Raw genomic sequence first — 19,880 nt, 5'->3', positions numbered from 1 at the left:
CGACTGCGACGGTTTTCACCTTTGTGTCTTAATCCTACTCGAAATCATGATTTTGGCTTTTTGTGAACATTATGTTCCCCGTTATTGAAAATGCTTCTTCTGTCAAGCAGATCACAAGTCACAGCTGCTGCTGTTCATTGCACCACGCAGCTCCAATTGTCCTGAATGAGTAAACGCTATGTTGAAAGACAGATATTCAACACAATTGTAGTAGATACAGAAGCACTGCCAGAATGTAGAATCTGTGTGTGTGTGATGTCATAATAGAAGCTGGAGCTTGAAGCTGACACAGCATAAATTCCGTCTCCTCGTCCATCCAAAAGTGCACCAGCCTAGATTTCTCCATGTTTTTTTTGCTCTCGCCTTTTTTTTCTTGTATTTCCTAACTAACACGTCTCCATGTCTTGTTTTTGTATCTGATTTCATTTATACTAACGCAGCGATAAACCAAAGTGTTGTAATTACATTTTGAATTGCTGTAAAGTGTACATGAAAGAAAGATGGCGTTTGAATGTGTTATTTTGTGAATGTGTTATTTTGTAAATGTGTTCGTTTATGTCGATGGATAATCACACACATTGAGAGAGAGCCCTTAGTTGTGAAGCGAAAACCTTTCAAATATGACATGAAGTGATTTAAGGTTTGGGTGTATAATAATAATAATAATACTAAGTGCATTTCAACATTTGGGTACAAACAAGAGGTAGAAGTAAGTAAGTGCTTCAAGTAAGTCAAACTATAAAGTGCTAGTCATAAGTGCTTTTTTTGTTGTCGTTGTTTTAGTCGAGGTGAAGTCGAAAGAGATGTGTTTTTAGTCGCCGGCTGAAGATGTTCTGCTGTTCAAAGTGGGTGAGTTTAAGAATGGCTGTACTAAGGTAATATTTAGATATCTTTTAATGTCAAGTAAAGGTACTGACAGATTAAGAGAAAAGTTAAGAGCCACATAACAAGTAAAGTTTAAAAAACGTAAATATGTGCATCACTCTGCATCACTGCTGTTGCTACGCGACCATACCCTTATTGTAAGAGGCTGAGGATTATGTTGCTGAAAATCAACATGGCCGAGGGAAGGGAAGGAAAGTTGAGGGCGTGAATGTCGGCAAACACGTGTTTTTTAAGAGAAAAGTTCACATTAAATCTAATCCTGTGTCCATGTTCCCTGAACTCTCACTTACCGCAGTGTGGCTGACTGAATAATAGTCTTACCCACTTATTTTCAATGCCAGTCTTTTTTATTTATATATCAGGGGCACCAAAAATGTGACTAAGCTGAATAAACCATTTAAAATTCCATCTAAGACGAAATCAGCATTTCTCATCGCGAGGTCTTCGGACAAAGACGATGAAAAAGACGATGCCACAGTATAAAAATGTTTATACTGTGGCAGAGTTTTGAAAAAAAAAAAAAAAAATCCGTCAGATTAGTCCGAACTGCTGCAGGAAGGTTAAAAATAAACTCAAATGTCCATGAAATGAACATTTATAATAAGTTTTGCTGAAATCATCCTCGGGCCTCATTTTAAAGTTCAGTAGAAGCAAAGACGAGACGTCAGCAGTTTAAGTTTGGTTATATCCGCCGGGTATTATCTAAAGTGACAGTCTATTTAGCACACTGCTACCTCTTTTTTTCTGCTACTATCCCCCGACTGTAATTTTGTGAGTGTCTGGGAACAAAAGCAACATAAAGAAGGCAAAGTTTGACTGAAAACTTCTGCCCTGATACTCTCTTGATTTGTGCGGCTCAGACTGCTGAGACCTCGTCTGAGCTCCTGTATTAGCTTTTCACACAAAACGAGGATTTCATGTCTCATCGCTCACTCGCCTCCAGGGTCTGCGCTAAAGTGACCACTAACTTCCTCGGTGTTCACGCGGCCATTTGAAAATCTGCATCAGCATCTCCTTTAAAATATGTAATATCTGCTGTCGGGGGGTCTATGGGAATTGTTCTCCTCACCACCAGGAAAGCTTTGGTGTAAGAATGCGAAGATCTCACATTTCACAGAATCAGGGTTAACTTCTTAACCTAAAGTTCTCTTTCAACATTCATTTTTAAGAAGCTTACAATGGACACGCCCCCTTATGGAGGACAGTGCGAGGGGCGGGTCCCATGGTGATGGTGAAATGTCATACCCGTGTGTCAAAGACCCTGGGATTATGATGTGACATGATCTGATTTTAAGATACTTATTTGGATTTGACGCCGATTGATTTCAAGTTCAAAATACAAAGTGATTTTGATCATTTAGACTTTTGTTAGAACACGACACCAAAGTGTTAACGTGGGATTTTAAACGTCTGTGTGCTCACCCATCTCAGGATGGTGCCGTCCCTCAACAGGAACGCTGACTGTCCGCCGCAGTAGCTTGTTCCTGTGAGACTCTGAGCGCCTTTCGCGCATCAGCAAAGGGTGTACCTGCAACACACAGAGAGTAACAGGTCAGTACACACAAATACACACACTGAAGTACTGTATCCTCAGCGTCTGTCAATAAACAGTTTCTTTAGTAGTATAATTCCAAAATCACAGTAAATATCTACTTTTAGAAGCCAAGTGAATAGAAAATCAGCTACTAGGTTCATATCGGGGATCAAATGAAGTTACATTGTGTGATTTAAAGTCACTCACTTTATTCACTGATTCACAAAGACTGGGTCGGGACCCACAAATGGGTCTCCAGAGATTTTTTTTTGGGTCCTTAAGCAAATTAGCCAAATTTTCCCAATCTTTTAGTGAAGATTTACATGTATGACTTTTAATTAACATGCATCAAATTCCATTTTTAAAGAATTTATCAAACATCTAATGGAAATGATGTTGAGCATATTGTGTGCGACGTAGCCAACGATTTACACTAAAATTTCAACACTTCATATTATTTTGAATTGGTAAATAAATTATTTCCAAGAGATGTTTAGTAAATGAATTAAAACTTTACTGTATGCATATTTATTTAAAACATACCACACAAAAATATCTTAAATAAAAGTTTGGCTAATTTCTTTGGGGACCAAAATAATTTTCAAGCGACCCATCTGTGTGTCCCGACCCAGTCCTTGGGACTCACTACATTAACCAATTAAAAATGGCATGACGTGTCACAGATATGGCTGTACATAAGTCACCACATTGTACGCGTGATTGTCGTGATTTTTAATTTAGATTTGGCGCACAATCGTTTTGTTATCTTAAAAAAAAAGTGGGTCAGAATGTAGAAAGTTTGGGAAACTCCAGTTAATCTGGTCAGAGATAAGCCAGATTTTTGAACACTTCCACATCATCCACTGCAGTCCATGCACTAATGTAAAAGAACTGTATAGACGGATATTATATTGAAAATATAAAAGTGTGTTCCACAAGTCCCATTGTCCCTAAATTCATAAAAATGTAACCTGAAGGAAAGTGAGTGTGTGGATGTGCTGCACTAATCAGACGCACAGGTCCTTTTGAAACATCACGCATACACTGTAAAAAAAAAACACACTATAAAAACAGTATAAATCTTAAGCACTGAACGTCATTTTAAAATAACCGTGACGTACAAAAACCAACGTCTGAGATCTATTTATAAAACATATTATTCGGTCTCATCCCACAAACTTCACACTTGTCGACCCTGTTCTCAGCAGATGATCTCAGACAAAAAAACCTCCACGTCTTTCATTATTCAGGACAAACTGGAGACAAAAACAAAGCTGCAACAAGGACTTCACATGGTTTCAAAAGATGTTTCCACACACACAAAAGAAGGCTGTCGTGTATATTCCAGGCCTGTATGTGGCGCTATAATGCCGTTAAACTCAAAACACAAGAAGAAGACGAAGACGGCGACAACGAACGCGAGAGTCCGAGAAATGGTTGTTATTGTATCTTATTACAACTTTAACCTTTATTTAACCGGATAAAGTTCCAATGAGATCAAGAGGCGACCTGGCCAAGCAGTCGACACGTCAAAATAAATAATAAATAAGTTCAAAAGATTTCAAACAATTAATTAATTAAACAATGAATTAATTTAGGAATTTAAAACAGTAATGGCCATTCTCCACTATGCCGTGCCGTGCCGTGCCGGTGGAACAACACCATATTAACCAAAAGAAAACATGTACATGTAACGGTTAAAAAAAAGAGAGGAGATCCCTGCACAGCCAAAAATAAGCCACTCTGATATGACTTTACTTAGATTTATTCACGGGCGAGCGGCTTTGCTTTTGCCGCGGGGACAGCGCATTGTTCACTCGTTCACTCATGAATGAATCTAAATAAAAGTCGGCGTGTGGGGCAGTGATTTAGCAACTCTCGGTGAATTGGTAAATTGGATATCGGCAAAAAAAAAAAAAAGGTCCAGTATGGTGTATTCCTGTAGAGAAAAGACTCAAAATCTACATTATTAAAGTTGTATGTAAGAGACCACGAGCATGTTTTAGCTTCCAGTCATGATGTTTCAGCATGTTTACTAAAGTTAAAGGTCTACGTACGTAAGACTGCACTGGGTGATAAAATGAGGTTTCATATCGGGGATCAAATGAAGTTACATTGTGTGATTTAAAGACTGGGTCGGGACCCACAAATGGGTCTCCAGAGATTTTTTTTGGGTCCTTAAGCAAATTAGCCAAATTTTCCCAATCTTTTAGTGAAGATTTACATGTATGAACGAGGTTTTTCTTTACGAGAAATGAATCCTTCTGCAGCTCTGACCAGAGCAGTGACACGTGTGAACGATCTGGGGTTCTATGGTATAAAGAGTTTTTTTCCTCTGTCCATTTCTGTCGTTCCAGACGTTTAAAAAGTGAATAGAGTAGAGTGTGTGTGTGTGTGTGTGTGTGTATGCGTGTCCAGGTATTACTAATGTTGTGGGGACCTAAACCTGTTTACACAGTCACATTATGGGGACTTGTCTTCCTTGTGGGGACAAAAAGCAAGTCCCCATAACGTAAATTACTACATTTTAAGGTGAAGGTATGTTTTAAGGTTAGGCTGAGATTGAGATTAGGGTTAGGGTTAGGATTAGGATTAGGCCAGTAGTAATTGTGGTTAGGGTTAGAGTAAGTCTCCAGGAAATGAATGTAAGTCAATGCAATGTCCCCTCATGTCATGAATGTCGAACATGCGTGTGTGTGTGTGTGTGTGTGTCCCTTTGAGACCCGGCGTCTGACACAAATGTAAACTGTTGGCACATAAAAAGATGGCGGTGTGAACACAGAGACACCGAGAGAGAGACAGAGACACAGAGAGTGAGACAGACAGAGACAGAGTCGCTGGTGGTGTTAAAGTGCAGCGAGCGCGGCGGGGCGGAGCAGCCTCAGGGGCTTTGGAGCGAAGCCAACGCCAGTGAAGGACGCCGGCAGGTCACACTGAGCCATATGTACCACAAGACCGCGGAGACAGCGTCCCTCACTCTGTGAGGCGGACAGCATGTCACTGTGTGTGTGTGTGTGTGTGTGTGCCAACATCTGTGAGTGTGTGCACAAAAACAACGACTTTGTGTGTGTGTGTGTGTGTGCATCATCACAGGGGCACATAAAAGTTTAATGCAGACACTGCTCCACTTCAAGTGACTAATATTCTCCACAGCCACTCTACAGGACGAGGCACATGAACACACACACACACACACACACACGTCTGTACAGCTATTCTTCTCAGGACTCTGCACTGACTTCCATTCATTTGGATCACCTACACGACAGTGTTAACCATAACCAGTTAGTGACTAACCTTAACTACAACCCTAAACTTAACCAGCTCCTCAGAAATGAGGTTGTGCCTCACTTGGACCAGGTTTTGGTCTCCCTGAGGACGACTGGTCCTGAATAGTGTTTATGCGAGATAAAAAAAAAAGGTCACAAATACAAGTATAGTACAGGAGTCTCAAACTCATTTTTGTTCAGGGGCCACATACAGCACAATTTGATCTCAAGGGGGCCGGACCAGTAAAAATAGTAAAATAATAGCATAATAACCTATGAACAACAAGAACCCTTTTGTTTTTTCTCCTTTGTTTTACATTTAATGAAGGATAATTTTACAAAACGTGAAATTTCTTGAGAAATATAAGTGCAATTTCAACAATATCATGCCTAATTTTACTATTTACACAGCACACTGGATCTATAAAGGCACAAACATTTAGTCACGGGTATCTGGAGCATTTGACATTACGTTTAGATTAGTGTGAAATTTTAACAAATTCATCCTGTGGGCCAGATTGGACCCTCTGGCGGGCCGCATGTTTGAAACCCCTGGTTTAGAGCATGGGTGTCAAACTCAAATGACCCGGGGGGCCAATGAGCATCTAGCCTGGTCAAGAGGGGGAAAAAAAGTGGAAAAAAAGAACTATTTAGTATTGGGTGGGAAATATTAGTTATTCATTATAATATTAGACAGAATTGCAAAGTACTTGTTTTGTTATAAAATCATGTATACTTCACAATAAAAATACATTTATGATGCACAAAAAAAACCGGAGAAATAAATAGAAAACTTGATAACTGTAATTAAAACAGCTTAAATATATGTAATTTAATGTTGAGCGTATACTACATTTAATAAAGAAATGATTATAACCAAATGTCTTATAACTATTATAATAATAATAATAATATTGCTTGCAAATACATATAGTCTTATATTCTGTCTATATTCCATCACCTCAGTGCCAGAGTGGTGGACGGGCCGCATGTAATCGATTGGAGGGCCACGTGTGGCCCCCGGGCCGCCAGTTTGACACCCCTAGTTTAGAGGATCAACCAAAAATGTCCCGAAAAACACAGGTTTGTCCTCACGACCTCCACACACACACACGCATCAATGTGTGTGTCTACAATAATCTCGTTAGAGCATCAGGATCCCGTTTGTACCAAGTCTCTTCATCCGACTTAATCTGGGACGAGCGCCGTAAATCATCGACGGCGCGCGCGATGACTCGTGCGACCCGAGTGAACATAAACTGCGCAGAAATGCTCGTTGTGATGAAATTATAAGAAAAAAAACAAAGTGCGTTATTAAGCAGCGGCATCCATTCTTTATGAGTTCCCCGTGTGAACGCACATCCACAGTGTGTTCCGTTACAGAGTTTCCTCTTTCGCTGCTGCAATCATATTTTTAATTTGATTTTTTTTTTTTTTTGCCCCGTCTCTCAGTACGACATTTGTTTGCGACTAAAATTAAAGAAAAAAAAAAAAGAGAATCCTCTGAAGAGCTTGCACTAAATGTTTAAAATTGCATCCACAAGGTCAGAACTCAGATCATTGAGTAAATAAGGCAACCAATCACAAACTAGTTTTTCCCCCCGGCACACTAGAGGCGGGCTTAATGCGATTACGACAGAGCAGCTTTTGATTAGATCCAACATGGCGTCCACAGAAGACTCGGGTGTTTCTTTAATGTTACAAACAACGACGCGCGCGTTTGTCGCTCTGCGTACGTCCATCAATCCAGTTTCTACTGCTTGGGATACACCCGGGACAGTTCGCAAGTCCATCGCAGGGACACATATAGAGACAAACAATCATTCAGTCTCACATTCAGTGTCCAATTTACCTCATCGACGTGTTTTTGGACTGTGGGAGGAAACTGGAGCACCCGGAGAAAACCCACGCACACACACGGGGAGAACATGCAGAAAGACCCTTGTATGCTCGGACCCGGGTCTTCTTGAAAGTGGGAGTGGAAATCACGATACGTGTCACATGGTCCACGATGATAGTCAATTTACCGCGAGACAAAGTGCAGGATTTCTCCATCACGTAGCGTCCCTCCCCCCCCCCTCCCCCGTACTCCCTCCTCTTCAGCCCAGGTCACTTCCACCCAAGTTTCCCTTCATTCATTTGAGCAGCGCCGCCGCGAGGAGACGCGAAGCCACTGAAACTGACACCGACCGGATTGAGAGGAAGGACGACGACAGACTTAGACACAGACTTCACACCGTGTCCAGGCTCGTAATGGCATTCTGGCTACAAGGCCGAGTAATCCGTACCCATTTAAAACCAGTTCTCGAGACCTGTCCCTGCAGCTGTCTGGGGTTACAAAAAAAACACACGCGGAGCCTTTCTTTGGAATAAAATAAGACAGCACAGAGACACCAAACTTCACCCTGTTTAATCCAAGTCCTGTCACAGTGCACAGAGCTTTTCTTTAATTCTCTGTGCCAGATTAAAGCAGCGGCGGCGGCGGCGAGTGGAGAGTGGAGAGTGGACGGTCTCTTCTATCTAATTGAAAATGCTTTAGCGCCAATGAGTGACACTAAGCCTGAATTAAGCTCCCATTCCGACCAACTCTCCATTGATCAGGAGCACAAATAAAGTCCCGGCTGCACACTGAGGCGTTATTGCGACAACGACGCTTTACGGCGTTTCTAAATATACGCGACGAACAAAGCGGTTTTGGCGAATCGCGGCATCGGAGGCGCGGGAGTATCCGACGCGTATCGCAGTTTTCGGGGGAGATGTTCTGCAGGGATACAGCGACGCTTCACTCTGTCATCACAATATTCCAGCTGTTGCCATGGAATCCAGAGGAGACAAACGGGCTCCGGTCACCGTTTTTTTTTTTTTTTTCCTCCAGCATTTTCAAACGCTGAGGTTTGCGTATAGATTCACACCTTAAACGTGTGACCGTGTGCAGAAAGAGATCAAATGATTTGAGGCTACACCACTTGCTCCGATATGGTAAATGGCCTTAATTACATCAACTTGAACAGTCGCAGTGCAATTCATCACTGACAACTTGAGTCACGCAAAGAGACTCCTCAGACAACTGAAGGCTATATTTACCCCGTACACGGGGAGTGGGGGGGGAGTTGTTGGTACAGCTGGAGATGTGACATAACACCAGCTCTGGGGTTTCGCCATGAGTGGGCACAGGAGGAAAAGTAAGTATTTCACTTAGTGCACAATAAACGTCTTTAAAAGGCCTGGCATGGTGCCTCCGAGAACATCCATTAAGGCCCACCTGCGGCAGGAAACCTTAATCTCAGTGTCAGAGCGACGTGGTCTTGAAAAGGTGAGCTTTAACTAAAGGTTTTTTTACCTGCTCCTAAAAACCATGAGCGAGAAAACGCAAGACGTGGAGCTGCGTCAAATTCTATCGTTTTATCTGAACATATTTGACTAAATTGGACCATAATTCCATAAATAGACATCGTGAAGGACTGAGAAAGACACTAGACACAGAGACTCATCAGTAAAATGTTTGCAAGTATAAATCAGGTGCGACAATAGTTCAACAAACTGACTTTGTTTCACAACCAGTGGCCATTTAAGAGATTGCAGGTCTCAGACTCAATCTCTGGGTGTGGAATATGAAGCTTTTGTTACTAGTTAATATGTCACTTATGTATATGTGTAAGGATTTTTGGACTAAATTATTTAAATAATAAATGTGAAAGGACTCCTCCTCCTCCTCCTCCTCCTCCCCCTCCCCCTCCTGCAGTCTCATGATATTTCACTAACTCTTACACTTCTTACACGATTACACTCGACTTGACTCTTGATTTTAGTCGGCGACTGTGCCGCACCGTCGTGGGACAGACGCCGACTCTGGTCCGGTTGGCAGAGAGGAAGAGGGAGAAGAGGGGGAGGAGGCACGGGGGAGAGGAGGGGAGACGGAGGGGGAGGCAGCGGCATTGATCAGGAGAAGGAGGAGGGTGTTTTTGTTCGACTTGGCAGGTTGAGTTGAGCGATGCTGCAGGCTGGTTGGCCCATATGTCACTACTGCTTCCTCAAGCCCAGCGGTGAGAAGCAGAGGAATATGGGAGGACGTGTGTGTGTGTGTGTGTGTGTGTGAACTTATTTGCTGCTGCAGGACTCTTCTTTAGCAGCATTTGTCAGGACTCTTAGTCCTCATGGAGAGCGAAACCTGGTCACAATGAGGCAGGACTTCATTTCTGAGGAACTTTTCTGGCTAAGATTTGAATTTGCAGTTAAGTTAAGTTAAGTTAAGTTAAGTTAAGTTAAGTTAAGTTTTATTTAGACCAACCAAATGAATGGAAGTCGACACCAGGTCCTGAAAAGAATAGCTGCACAAATCTGTGTGTGTGTAATGTGCTGCAATCCATTATTTCTTAACAGGGCAGTAACTGACGATGCTGCACACACACACACACACACACACACACACAGTCCCGAGCATCATGATAATTGTCTGTGTTTGCCAAAAACACATTTTGTCCTTCAGACCATCAGTGACGTCCTTTTAGGGACAGATGTTCCTCCTCCTCTTCCTCTTCCTCCTAAACTACAGTGGTTTTCATGAAACGTTGTGTGTGACAGCAGCTTAACATGGCTGACCAATTACCACATTTCATTCATTGTTTGGTTTCATCATTGTTTAACCAAAATGAGGCGACTTAGTTGGGTTTCGAGTCTTGTTCCATTCAAGGGGTTCTCATTGTAAATAATGTTCATTTATCGTTCATTCGAGGAGGTTAAAAGAAACCATTTGATGTTGAGAGTGGTATGAATCATTCCATTTGGATTTTCGAATTGACAAGAAGATGTTGAATCAATATACGTCATATTCATTAGCGGAAAGGGCTGCTGCATGAGTACCCTGATGATGCTACTGCTGTCCTTACCCGCCTCACGGAAAACTTATGAACTAATCCACAACTATTTTGATAATCGAGTAATCGGTTTGAAGCCTTTTTCATGATTAAAACACAAGTTCCGATTGTTTAATCCTCTTAAATGTGAGTATTTTCTTCATTCCTTTGCTCTGGAGAACAAAGAAATCATTAAAAGTGAATCATTTTGGTTTGTGGACATTTGAGAACGTCGTCATTTCCAGGTTTGACGATCACCGATCACCCTTTTTTAAGGTTTTCAGATATTTTATGGACCAAACGGTTAATCGAGAAAATAATCGACAGATGAATCGATTATTAGTTGCAGCTCTACTCTGATGAGCATCAAAGCAGCGAACTCTAAACACGTAGGTCTTTGCTTCAAGTGAACCACGTGCAGGAAGGTAAAAGCTCTCTCCGAGCAGAGTGAACGCAAACTCGGACCTGCACGAATGTCTGAACACTGCTGACGATCAGAGCGTCAGAGAAATACTTCCATTCAAACGCACAACTGCGTTGGTTTATTACGCGTCGTACACGTAGATGCTAAGTGCGTGCGAGGGGGCAAAAGTTCAAACCACTCATAAGTGGTCGCATCCCACAGAGAGAGACCTGGCCACGTGCACTTCTTCTTAATAAAAATGATAAATGGCAGTGGATTTCTTTAAGGTCATCGAGATCTGGCAGTTGCTCCTTGTAAGTCGGAGGGAGACAAATTAGGCTCGAGTTTTTCCGCTTTCTCTACGCGCCCCCGAGGTATTAAAGAAAGAGGGGAAAAAAACACATTACCCACACGGTGAGACGGATTAATCAAAAAACGCTGAGATAAAAGCCATTTAAACTCTTGTATGTACAGGATGACCTTTTGAAAAATGCTTCATTTGAGTGAGCGACACGTTTCCATTGAAATATAGTTCATCAGATATAGCAAGGACTTTGTTGTCGGGAGCTAATCGCTTTAAAACAATCAACCTCGCTGCACGCCTACGTTTATTACATAATTAATCCCCCAGACTCCCACACGACAGCCACCGGAGCGTGCTCTGCAAAGCAGAGCAGCTCATGCAGTCGCCGGTTCAGATTCAGTGTCAACGCTGTGAAACGGGAGCCACAGATATTCCACAGTGAGGCAAAATGGAAACTGTACCCATGCGATCCTTGGATTCTTTTTAAATCACTACATTCCATTCTACTCATCGCGTATTGATACGTCTTTGCTCATTCCGTGGGCTCAACGAGGCTCGTGACCGTGAGGAGGACAAAAAAACGTCTCTGAAAAACCAAAAAGCGACCGCGGAAAATGTGCTTTTCACGGGCACTTTTCACTCGACGCTGCTCAAATGGCCTTTAATGCCACAAAGCCTGAGATGAAAATGTCAAACAGTAGCATAATAACCTATTAACAACAAGAAAGTCCACTTTTTACAAAACATCTTGTCAACAACCTGAGGAAAATAAGTGCAATTTCAACAAGTTGATTCTTGCAGATCAGGCCCAAAAGGAATCTGGAACTGAAAATACAGTATTTCACATTATGTAGAGAGTCTAATCATCATCCTGAGGGCCGGATTGGGGCTGGTTCTGGCCCACGGGCCGTATGTTTGACACCTCTGGTCTAAAGGATTACAGATTATGGGAAATATGTCTATAAGTAATCATTTAACATGTCATTTAAGCAACATAACGTCTGTATAATCTGTATTAATCTGTATTTTTAAGGCCTTAAAGAGCCCTAAAAGGAGAATCCAAGTATTTTACGGTTTATTTGGTAAAAACTGCTCTGGAAACATATTTGACAGAGGCACAAAAAAAATGATTATTATTCATTTCCTTATGTAATTCTAGCACAGTTGGTGAAGAACAGCCTGCATGGACATGACTTGAGGGACAGGGCAGTGGTGCGTGGCAGTGGTATATGAAACTCTGTCACCTTAGATTAATTCGAGATAAGAGAAGGAGGAGGAGGCGGAGGAGAGGATGTCAGGCAGCCATCCCTGCCAGCTCGCTTCCTCCCCCTACAGGACAGAAGTCGGCAGAGCAGCGGTGGTTTGGAGATTTGAGACTCGCAGATCAAAAGAGATCTCGCTGATTCTTTTAAGTCAAACAAACAGTGAGACCTCGGTTCCTCGAGAGAGAGAGACAACGTCTCTGTCGCATCTCTCTGGCGACTGTCATCCGTAAAACATCGATGACAAAAGCCAACAAATGAAATCAGGAGGAGGAGCTGAATGTAGATGTGAGGAGCACAGAGACAGGTGGCCTTTAGGAGAGCCAGAGATTCCTGAGAGGGAGGGAGGGAGGGAGGGAGAAAGAAAAGGATTGAGAAGCCGAGATGAAGCAATTAAAATGGAGGGAGGCAGAGAGAGCACATACATGAGAGGGTGAGAGGAGGTAACAGAAGGAGGGAGCAGGAGGAGAGGTAATAATGAACGACTGATGGAGGGAATTAAAAACAAGGAACGATGAGTCAAGCTGCTCCCTACAGTCACTGGGTCGGAGGGTTGTTGGTTTGAACGCCGTTCCTGGGCGACTTTAGAATGTCTCACCAGGTACAGGAGCAGCGGGCTGCACACATGTGTGCACACATGTACCGCTGGTTAGCTTGCTCAGAGGCACTTTAGCCCACTTTAGTCCTGGAATTCAAACCGACAACCGTCCAGCTGCAAGCTCGACTGACACGGAGCGTAATTTGCTGCCTCTGCTGAAATGTAAGCCGTTCATCTGTCCATTGATCACGTATCCGCTGAACGGTTTGCCTTAGAGGCTTTAAACTTGGCAGGTGACATACTTAGGGCACCGGTGTATGCAGTGCTGACTTTGGCACTGTTTGGGGAAGAATTGCAGGAGATATCTGTAAAAATATCCGGCACACATAGAACATAGAACAACAGGTAGCGCACTAGTAAATATAATGTCCACAAATGGAAATAAATTGAAAGAGAGAGCGGTGTGCGTGCATGTAAGTGTGAAAGAGAGAGATGATGAGGTGAGTGACAGGCATGAATATTTCACGGCGGCGTCGCCGAGGTGACGGATGCGAGCACGTCACTCCATCCACAGCTGCTGGTTTATTGGCACAATTAGACAGGGATGGAGCTCTGGTTAATTGAACCGGGCTCTCCATTCAGTCCCTCCACGGCAGCGCGGGTCTCTCATCGTGATCACAGCGCGCTCTATTCCTCTGAGTGATGACAAGCCCAAACACTATTGGCAGCCGTGCACACACACAGTTACAGTGAAGGCACCACCCGCGCGCTCTCACGAAGGGTGGGGGGGGCCACATAAGGATTAATTACCTTACTGATGTGCCGGCACAGCCAAACATAGGGACGCGCCTCCGTGCGGGGCCTTAAATTATCTGGCATAAGTGAATACACGCTGTATCATAAACATACTACATAAATTAGCACAAACATAAACGCAGATTCACTATAAAACTCGACAATCAGTGAGATATGGAAACAAATGTACTCTCACACATGCAGCGAGCTCACTCCGCTTCACTAAACTGCCGACGTCGGACACTTTTTTTGGGCTTCAGACCAAATTAAAAAACCATATCAGCGTCTCTATGGGCCAATAAAAGTCGCGCAAATTTGGAGGAGGTGACCTATGGATTTCAGCAGGCTGTGGTCCGTTAGAGTGGTGCTATAAATCAACACGCGCGGCTTAAACTGTGCCGTTTTGTGGAGGAGAGGAGGACGAGTGCACATAAGTTGAAGAACAGTACCCTCTCCTGGCACAAAGAGCCAGATGAGATTGTTTATTTCTTTATTTCTTTTTCTTACACAGCAGCAGCAGCAGATGTAGTGATGCAACCGAACTGTCTGTGCCTTCATGGTTTGGTTCCTTTGAAGTGAATCAACATTAAAACATAGAAAAAAGACTGTGAGATGTTGCCAAATCAGTCAGTATCATTAAATAAAGAAATCAATGTCAATTTGATCACTTGATATGAACAGTGTTGGTCTGTATAAGCACAATGGACACAACTTTTCTATCGTTTATTGGACTTTGGGGTGAATACGACTATAAAATGCATATTAATGCATACGTGTGTCTGCTGGATGGACTGTTTATCATTTTCAGCTTGTTAAGTGGAAAACGTAAACAAATGTAAACAAAACATTAACAGACGTTAACAACTTAAGTTAATACATTTTTGTTTCATACCAACTTAGAAGTGGGTGAAAGCTATCAGGAGCAATTCATTCTATTATAATAATAATAATAATAATAATAACAATCTTTCACCTTTTTGCTTTAATTGTATATAATTTCATACAATTTTATTTTGATTACTACTTTATTTTACGTTTTATACATTTTGCCTATTTATAATTATCACATTACATTAAGCAGCCTTTACTTTAATGTGTGTTTACTTCATTTAACACTAATGTTACCTGGAGTCAACGACTACATAACAGAGTTCATGTTACATATGAATCTGACACACAACATATTTGTGCTGACGCATTTATTTCAAAGGTATAACTGTGGTTCCCAAAGATGGGGTTGGGACCCACAGATGGGTCACAGGTGATTTTTTTGGGGGGTCCCCAAACAAATTTGCTGAATCTTCCGAACTATTACTCTTAGTTAAGATTTACTGTATGTGTACTGTGTATATATATATATAAAAAAAAAATTTAGTTTTTTTTTTAAATAACACAAAATTAAGTTGTTACCAAATGTGTCTTAGAAACATTATTTTACCAATTGAAAAAAAGATAGTTTGCCATCATTAAAACATGGGTCCTCATGTAGAAAGTTTGGATTTTACACCATTAGATTGATTAGATGTTGTTTCAGCAATGCTATAACGACAATAGAGGATAATTATTTCTATTTCACTTTACTGGAACACATCCAGAAAATATGTATGCAGTTTTTTGTTGTTTAAAAAAAAAAAAGAAAAAATCAGAAAAAAGACATGCTTGAGCATTACATACACATGTTGCATGAGTTAAACTCATTGACAGATCGCTTATATGTATATAAGACCAACTTTAAGTCGCATCACTTCATTCCAAATTCCAATGATCACAGAATTAGAGAGCTGGTGGTGCCTGAAACTTTTGCACAGTACTGTACAAATCCAGTCCAGTGATTTTAATCAGCATCAGATCAATACTGACACTAAGTATCGTATCAACTCATCCCAAGTACCCTTCATACCCTTTAATTAACTTCTTCTTAACTTCTTACTGACTCATTAACTCATCTGCGTGGGTTTATCTCTAAGTTTATCCTCCTGTTAGGAACTTCCTGTCTGTAGTTTGTCGACGGATCAATCTGAACTTATTGTGATGGGTCGGTAACAACATTAGAGTACAAATCAGATTAGACACTCTACAATCAGACTACGCTTCAACTGATCCAGATTATGAATTTGGTGGCAATTTACATTTAACCTGGGACGGCCCACTTAACTTTTATTATTATTTAACCTTTATTTTACCAGGATAATCCGAGTGAAATTGAAAATCTCTTTTCCAAGGGCACCAGGATGAATGTTGTCATGTTTATGTCAGAAGGTAATGGCTATATGTACGTCAAGTCGGATCCGGTGGATAAACACGTTAACGTTTCAGGTGCTGGTTTGTAAAACACAGGTGACAAAATGAATTCTAGTAAGAAAATGCTTCTCTATCCCTGCAAAAGCTGAGATTTGTTTATTTATTTTACAGGCCTAATACTCATTGATTATTGATGCATCCCTGCATAAATCAGCATCTGTGCATGGTGTGTGGAGTACAATACCTCCTCCTGGTCCAACATGTAGATCTGATTCCCAGGGCTCACACGAACACGGGGGTTCCAGCGGTCTTGGGGCGGTTGAGGTGGTTGGGGTGGATGGTCGTGTGATGGTCGGTCGTAGATGGGGCGCTCGTGGAAGGAGCGGTTGTACACGGGACCGGGACGGTCGAAGGAAGGGCGGTCGAAGGAGGGACGGTCGATGGAGGGACGGTCGATGGAGGGGGGCGGTCGATGGAAGGACGAGGAAGGAAGGCGGTGTCGATGGAAGGGCGGTCGTGAGTGCGGTCGGATACGGAGGGGGACGGTTGGAAGGGCGGTCGTAGGAAGGGCGTCGTAGGAGGGACGGTTGTAGGCGGGACGCTCTTGGGCAGGGCGGTCGTAGGAGGGAGCGTGGACGGCGTGGGCGTGGGAGCGATGAAGGTGATGATGATAGGAGGGGGGGACGGCACACCTTGCATCTGGACAGGAGATAGGAAACAGGTGAAGGAGAGGGGGGGGGAGGAGGGAGGGAAGGAAGGAGGAAGGGGAAGGAAAGAGAAGGTCACTTAGGATCAGCAGTGGGAGGGCAGAGCTGCTGTGACACGTCTGTCCTTGTAACATCAGGTGTTATGTCAGGTGTGATCACAGTGTGCGCTGCTTGGAAGAGGTCATCACATGTTACTCATAATAAAACTGTGTGAGTCAATGAGCCGAGAATGAGGGAAAGAACATGGACTGGAATATCTGGGATTAAAATACACTCTAAAAAATGTCTTAATGACTGAGTTTTTCTGTCATCACACATAAGATATCAATTATTTACAAATGCAGGACATTAATAAATACATATTTTTATAAATATAAATATATATGTACATATATACAGTATATATGTATTTATATATGTACACATATATGTACATATAAACAGTGTATATGTGTGTATATATGTACATAAATACAGTATATATGTATTTATATATATATTCACATATATGTACATATAAACAGTATATATGTGTCTATATATGTACATAAATACAATATATATGTATTTTTATATATATACACATATATGTACATATAAACAGTATATATGTGTCTATATATGTACATAAATATAGTATATATGTATTTATATATATATACACATATGTACATATAAACAGTATATATGTGTCTATATATGTACATAAATACAGTATATATGTATTTATATATATATATACACATATATGTACATATAAACAGCATATATGTGTGTATATATGTACATAAATACAGTATATATGTATTTTTATATATATATACACATATATGTACATATAAACAGTATATATGTGTGTATATATATATATATACATGTATGTACATAAATACAGTATATATGTATTTATATATATAGATATATATATATATCCGTTGGTACTGCGCAGTTTGAAATGAACACAAAGTACGGAGGAGCTTTGTGTTTCGTCTCTTGTGTCGAGTATAAATGTGCCTTTAGAATGCCTCACAGCAGTCCATGGTGCTGGGCAACAATTCCAAAACAAAACACATCAAATTATCATTTTCTTTAGGATAAAAAAGGCTCAATAACTATTTCCCTGTGTAACACATCTTGCCGTTTTATGCCCCAAAAATGTCCAAATCCAAAAAAATGCTTTCACTCGGCAGCAAAAATCAATCCTTTTTATCATGATAATTAGCAATATGAACTTTGTTTCTCTATTTTGGCAAAGTGTTTTTGGTCACAACATCCAGACTCCATAGAATTGAATGATCAATAATAAGGTTGTTTTTATTCTTACTGTAAATTGTTTAAATTTAAATTTAAAATGAAGATTAGTAACATTCTAAGATGAAGTAAATCACAGGTTACATACTTGACAGTGACTCTGCAGAACACACTAAAAGTCTCACTTGTCTGAATTAGTTTTTTTTCTTCTTCTTAAAGTCATAGCTAAAAATGATAATAGTCTAAATGAAGATCCAGCTCTCCACCAAAATCTAATCATCTCTTCTCGGCCTGAGGCAGCGCCGTCCACCAAATCTGTTCGGAGGCTCCCGAGATACGCGGCTGACCGACAGACAGGGGAACTCGACGATAATCTGCCCGCTGGAGGTACAAATTATCTTTCACATTATCCCCCATTCAAAAGGAACATTTAAGGAGAAGTGTGGGTGGAAACATGAAAATGATACCCGACAGCTCGGTGCTTTAGATAATTAAAGAAATTGATCTCACAGTATTGGAGACATTAATATAGATTTTTTTTTTTTTCCTTTCACAGGCAGCTGTTTGACTTTGTCTTAAGTGAAAAATGACTGGCCGAGCATCTTTAGTAATTGAAGTACTGTCTTTTTTCTTTCTTTGCCGTTGTCCAAGTTCAGTATACACGCACAGATTTTAAATTAAAGCTGGGGTGTGCAATTTGTTTTGATTCCATAATAACCATTCAGCATAGTGTGTTGATCACATTCACTTTTTAAAAGATATTCCATAGGAACACGACTTACTCGTTTACACTTATCTCTCCTCTTTAGAAGAAATAATGTGTAAGAACAACTGCAAGAAACGCTGTTGTATATATTCCACGCCTGTATGTGGCGCTGTAACGCTGCTGCAGGAGTACACCAAAAACAGAGAAGACGACGTGAAGCACGTGCATAAAACCTTCCAGAGACGGAATCAACATCAAATTCGGGTCATTTTCTTCAACATTCATTGCAAACACAAGAATATTATTATTTAAAGCAGTAATTCTCAAAGTTTTTATACCAAGTACCACAAGAGAAAATACTGAGCTCTTGAATTAACACCATTATCACCAACGTTAACACACACACACATACACTGGAAACCTCCTGAATAATCCCAAGAAGAAACATGGATGGATTTGTATCTCGCTAAATTATGGAGCAGTATCTGTAATCTAGGATTGTTCAAATTAAAAAAGTAAATTACAGGAGGGTATTATGTGATATCTTGTCGAAAGCAGATTATAATCGAGATGGCTGTCTGTTTAAAAACACTTTCATAATGATGGATTAGCGGCTGAGAAAAGAAAAAAAAAAGCTAATTAACAGGATGAAGGTTTTGACTCAGAGCAGTTCTGTTGCACAGTCATCGTCAGAAGCGACATGACGCTTCTTGGAAGACGTTCCTCGAGAGTTTTGAAGTGTTTCTATGGTGAATTTGTGTCCATTCAAGTCTGTAGGGCGTTCACAAGGTCAGGCACTGATGTTGGACGAGAAGGTTCCGGCTCACAATCTCTGCTCCAGAGAGTTCATTCTCTGTGTGGGCCAGTCAAGCTCTTCCACACCAAACCATGTCTTTATAGTCACGCTGGAAAAAGAAAAGGGTCTTCCCCCAAACTGCTGCCACAAAGGTGGAAGTATAGTATAGCACAAAATGTCTTGGTATGCTGAGAAGTTAAGATGGTCCTTCTCTGGAGATAAGAAGCCTAATTGAAACACCTGAAAGTTTTGAAGAGCTTCTACGGTAGAGCGTTGAGACGGAGGTCAGGTCAGTCAAGTTCTTCCACGCCAAACTCAAAGTCAAACCCATGTCTT

General features: G+C 41.2%; 1 protein-coding gene across 1 annotated transcript in view; it reads right to left on the bottom strand.

Annotated features, from left to right (window-relative positions):
* syngap1b (synaptic Ras GTPase activating protein 1b) overlaps positions 1-16,417 on the bottom strand; it is a 104,516-nt gene extending 88,099 nt beyond the window's left edge. Inside the window, 2 exon segments of the mRNA XM_044034307.1 lie at positions 2,308-2,413; positions 16,329-16,417. Of these exon segments, the coding sequence (XP_043890242.1) occupies positions 2,308-2,413; positions 16,329-16,346 (124 nt within the window). The 5' untranslated portion in view covers positions 16,347-16,417.
* Between the last annotated feature and the right edge of the window lie 3,463 nt (positions 16,418-19,880).

The sequence above is a fragment of the Solea senegalensis genome, linkage group LG9 (assembly GCF_019176455.1).
Source record: "Solea senegalensis isolate Sse05_10M linkage group LG9, IFAPA_SoseM_1, whole genome shotgun sequence".
Classification (NCBI taxonomy): Eukaryota; Metazoa; Chordata; class Actinopteri; order Pleuronectiformes; family Soleidae; genus Solea; species Solea senegalensis.
This window is presented reverse-complemented; position numbering and strand designations above follow the sequence as displayed.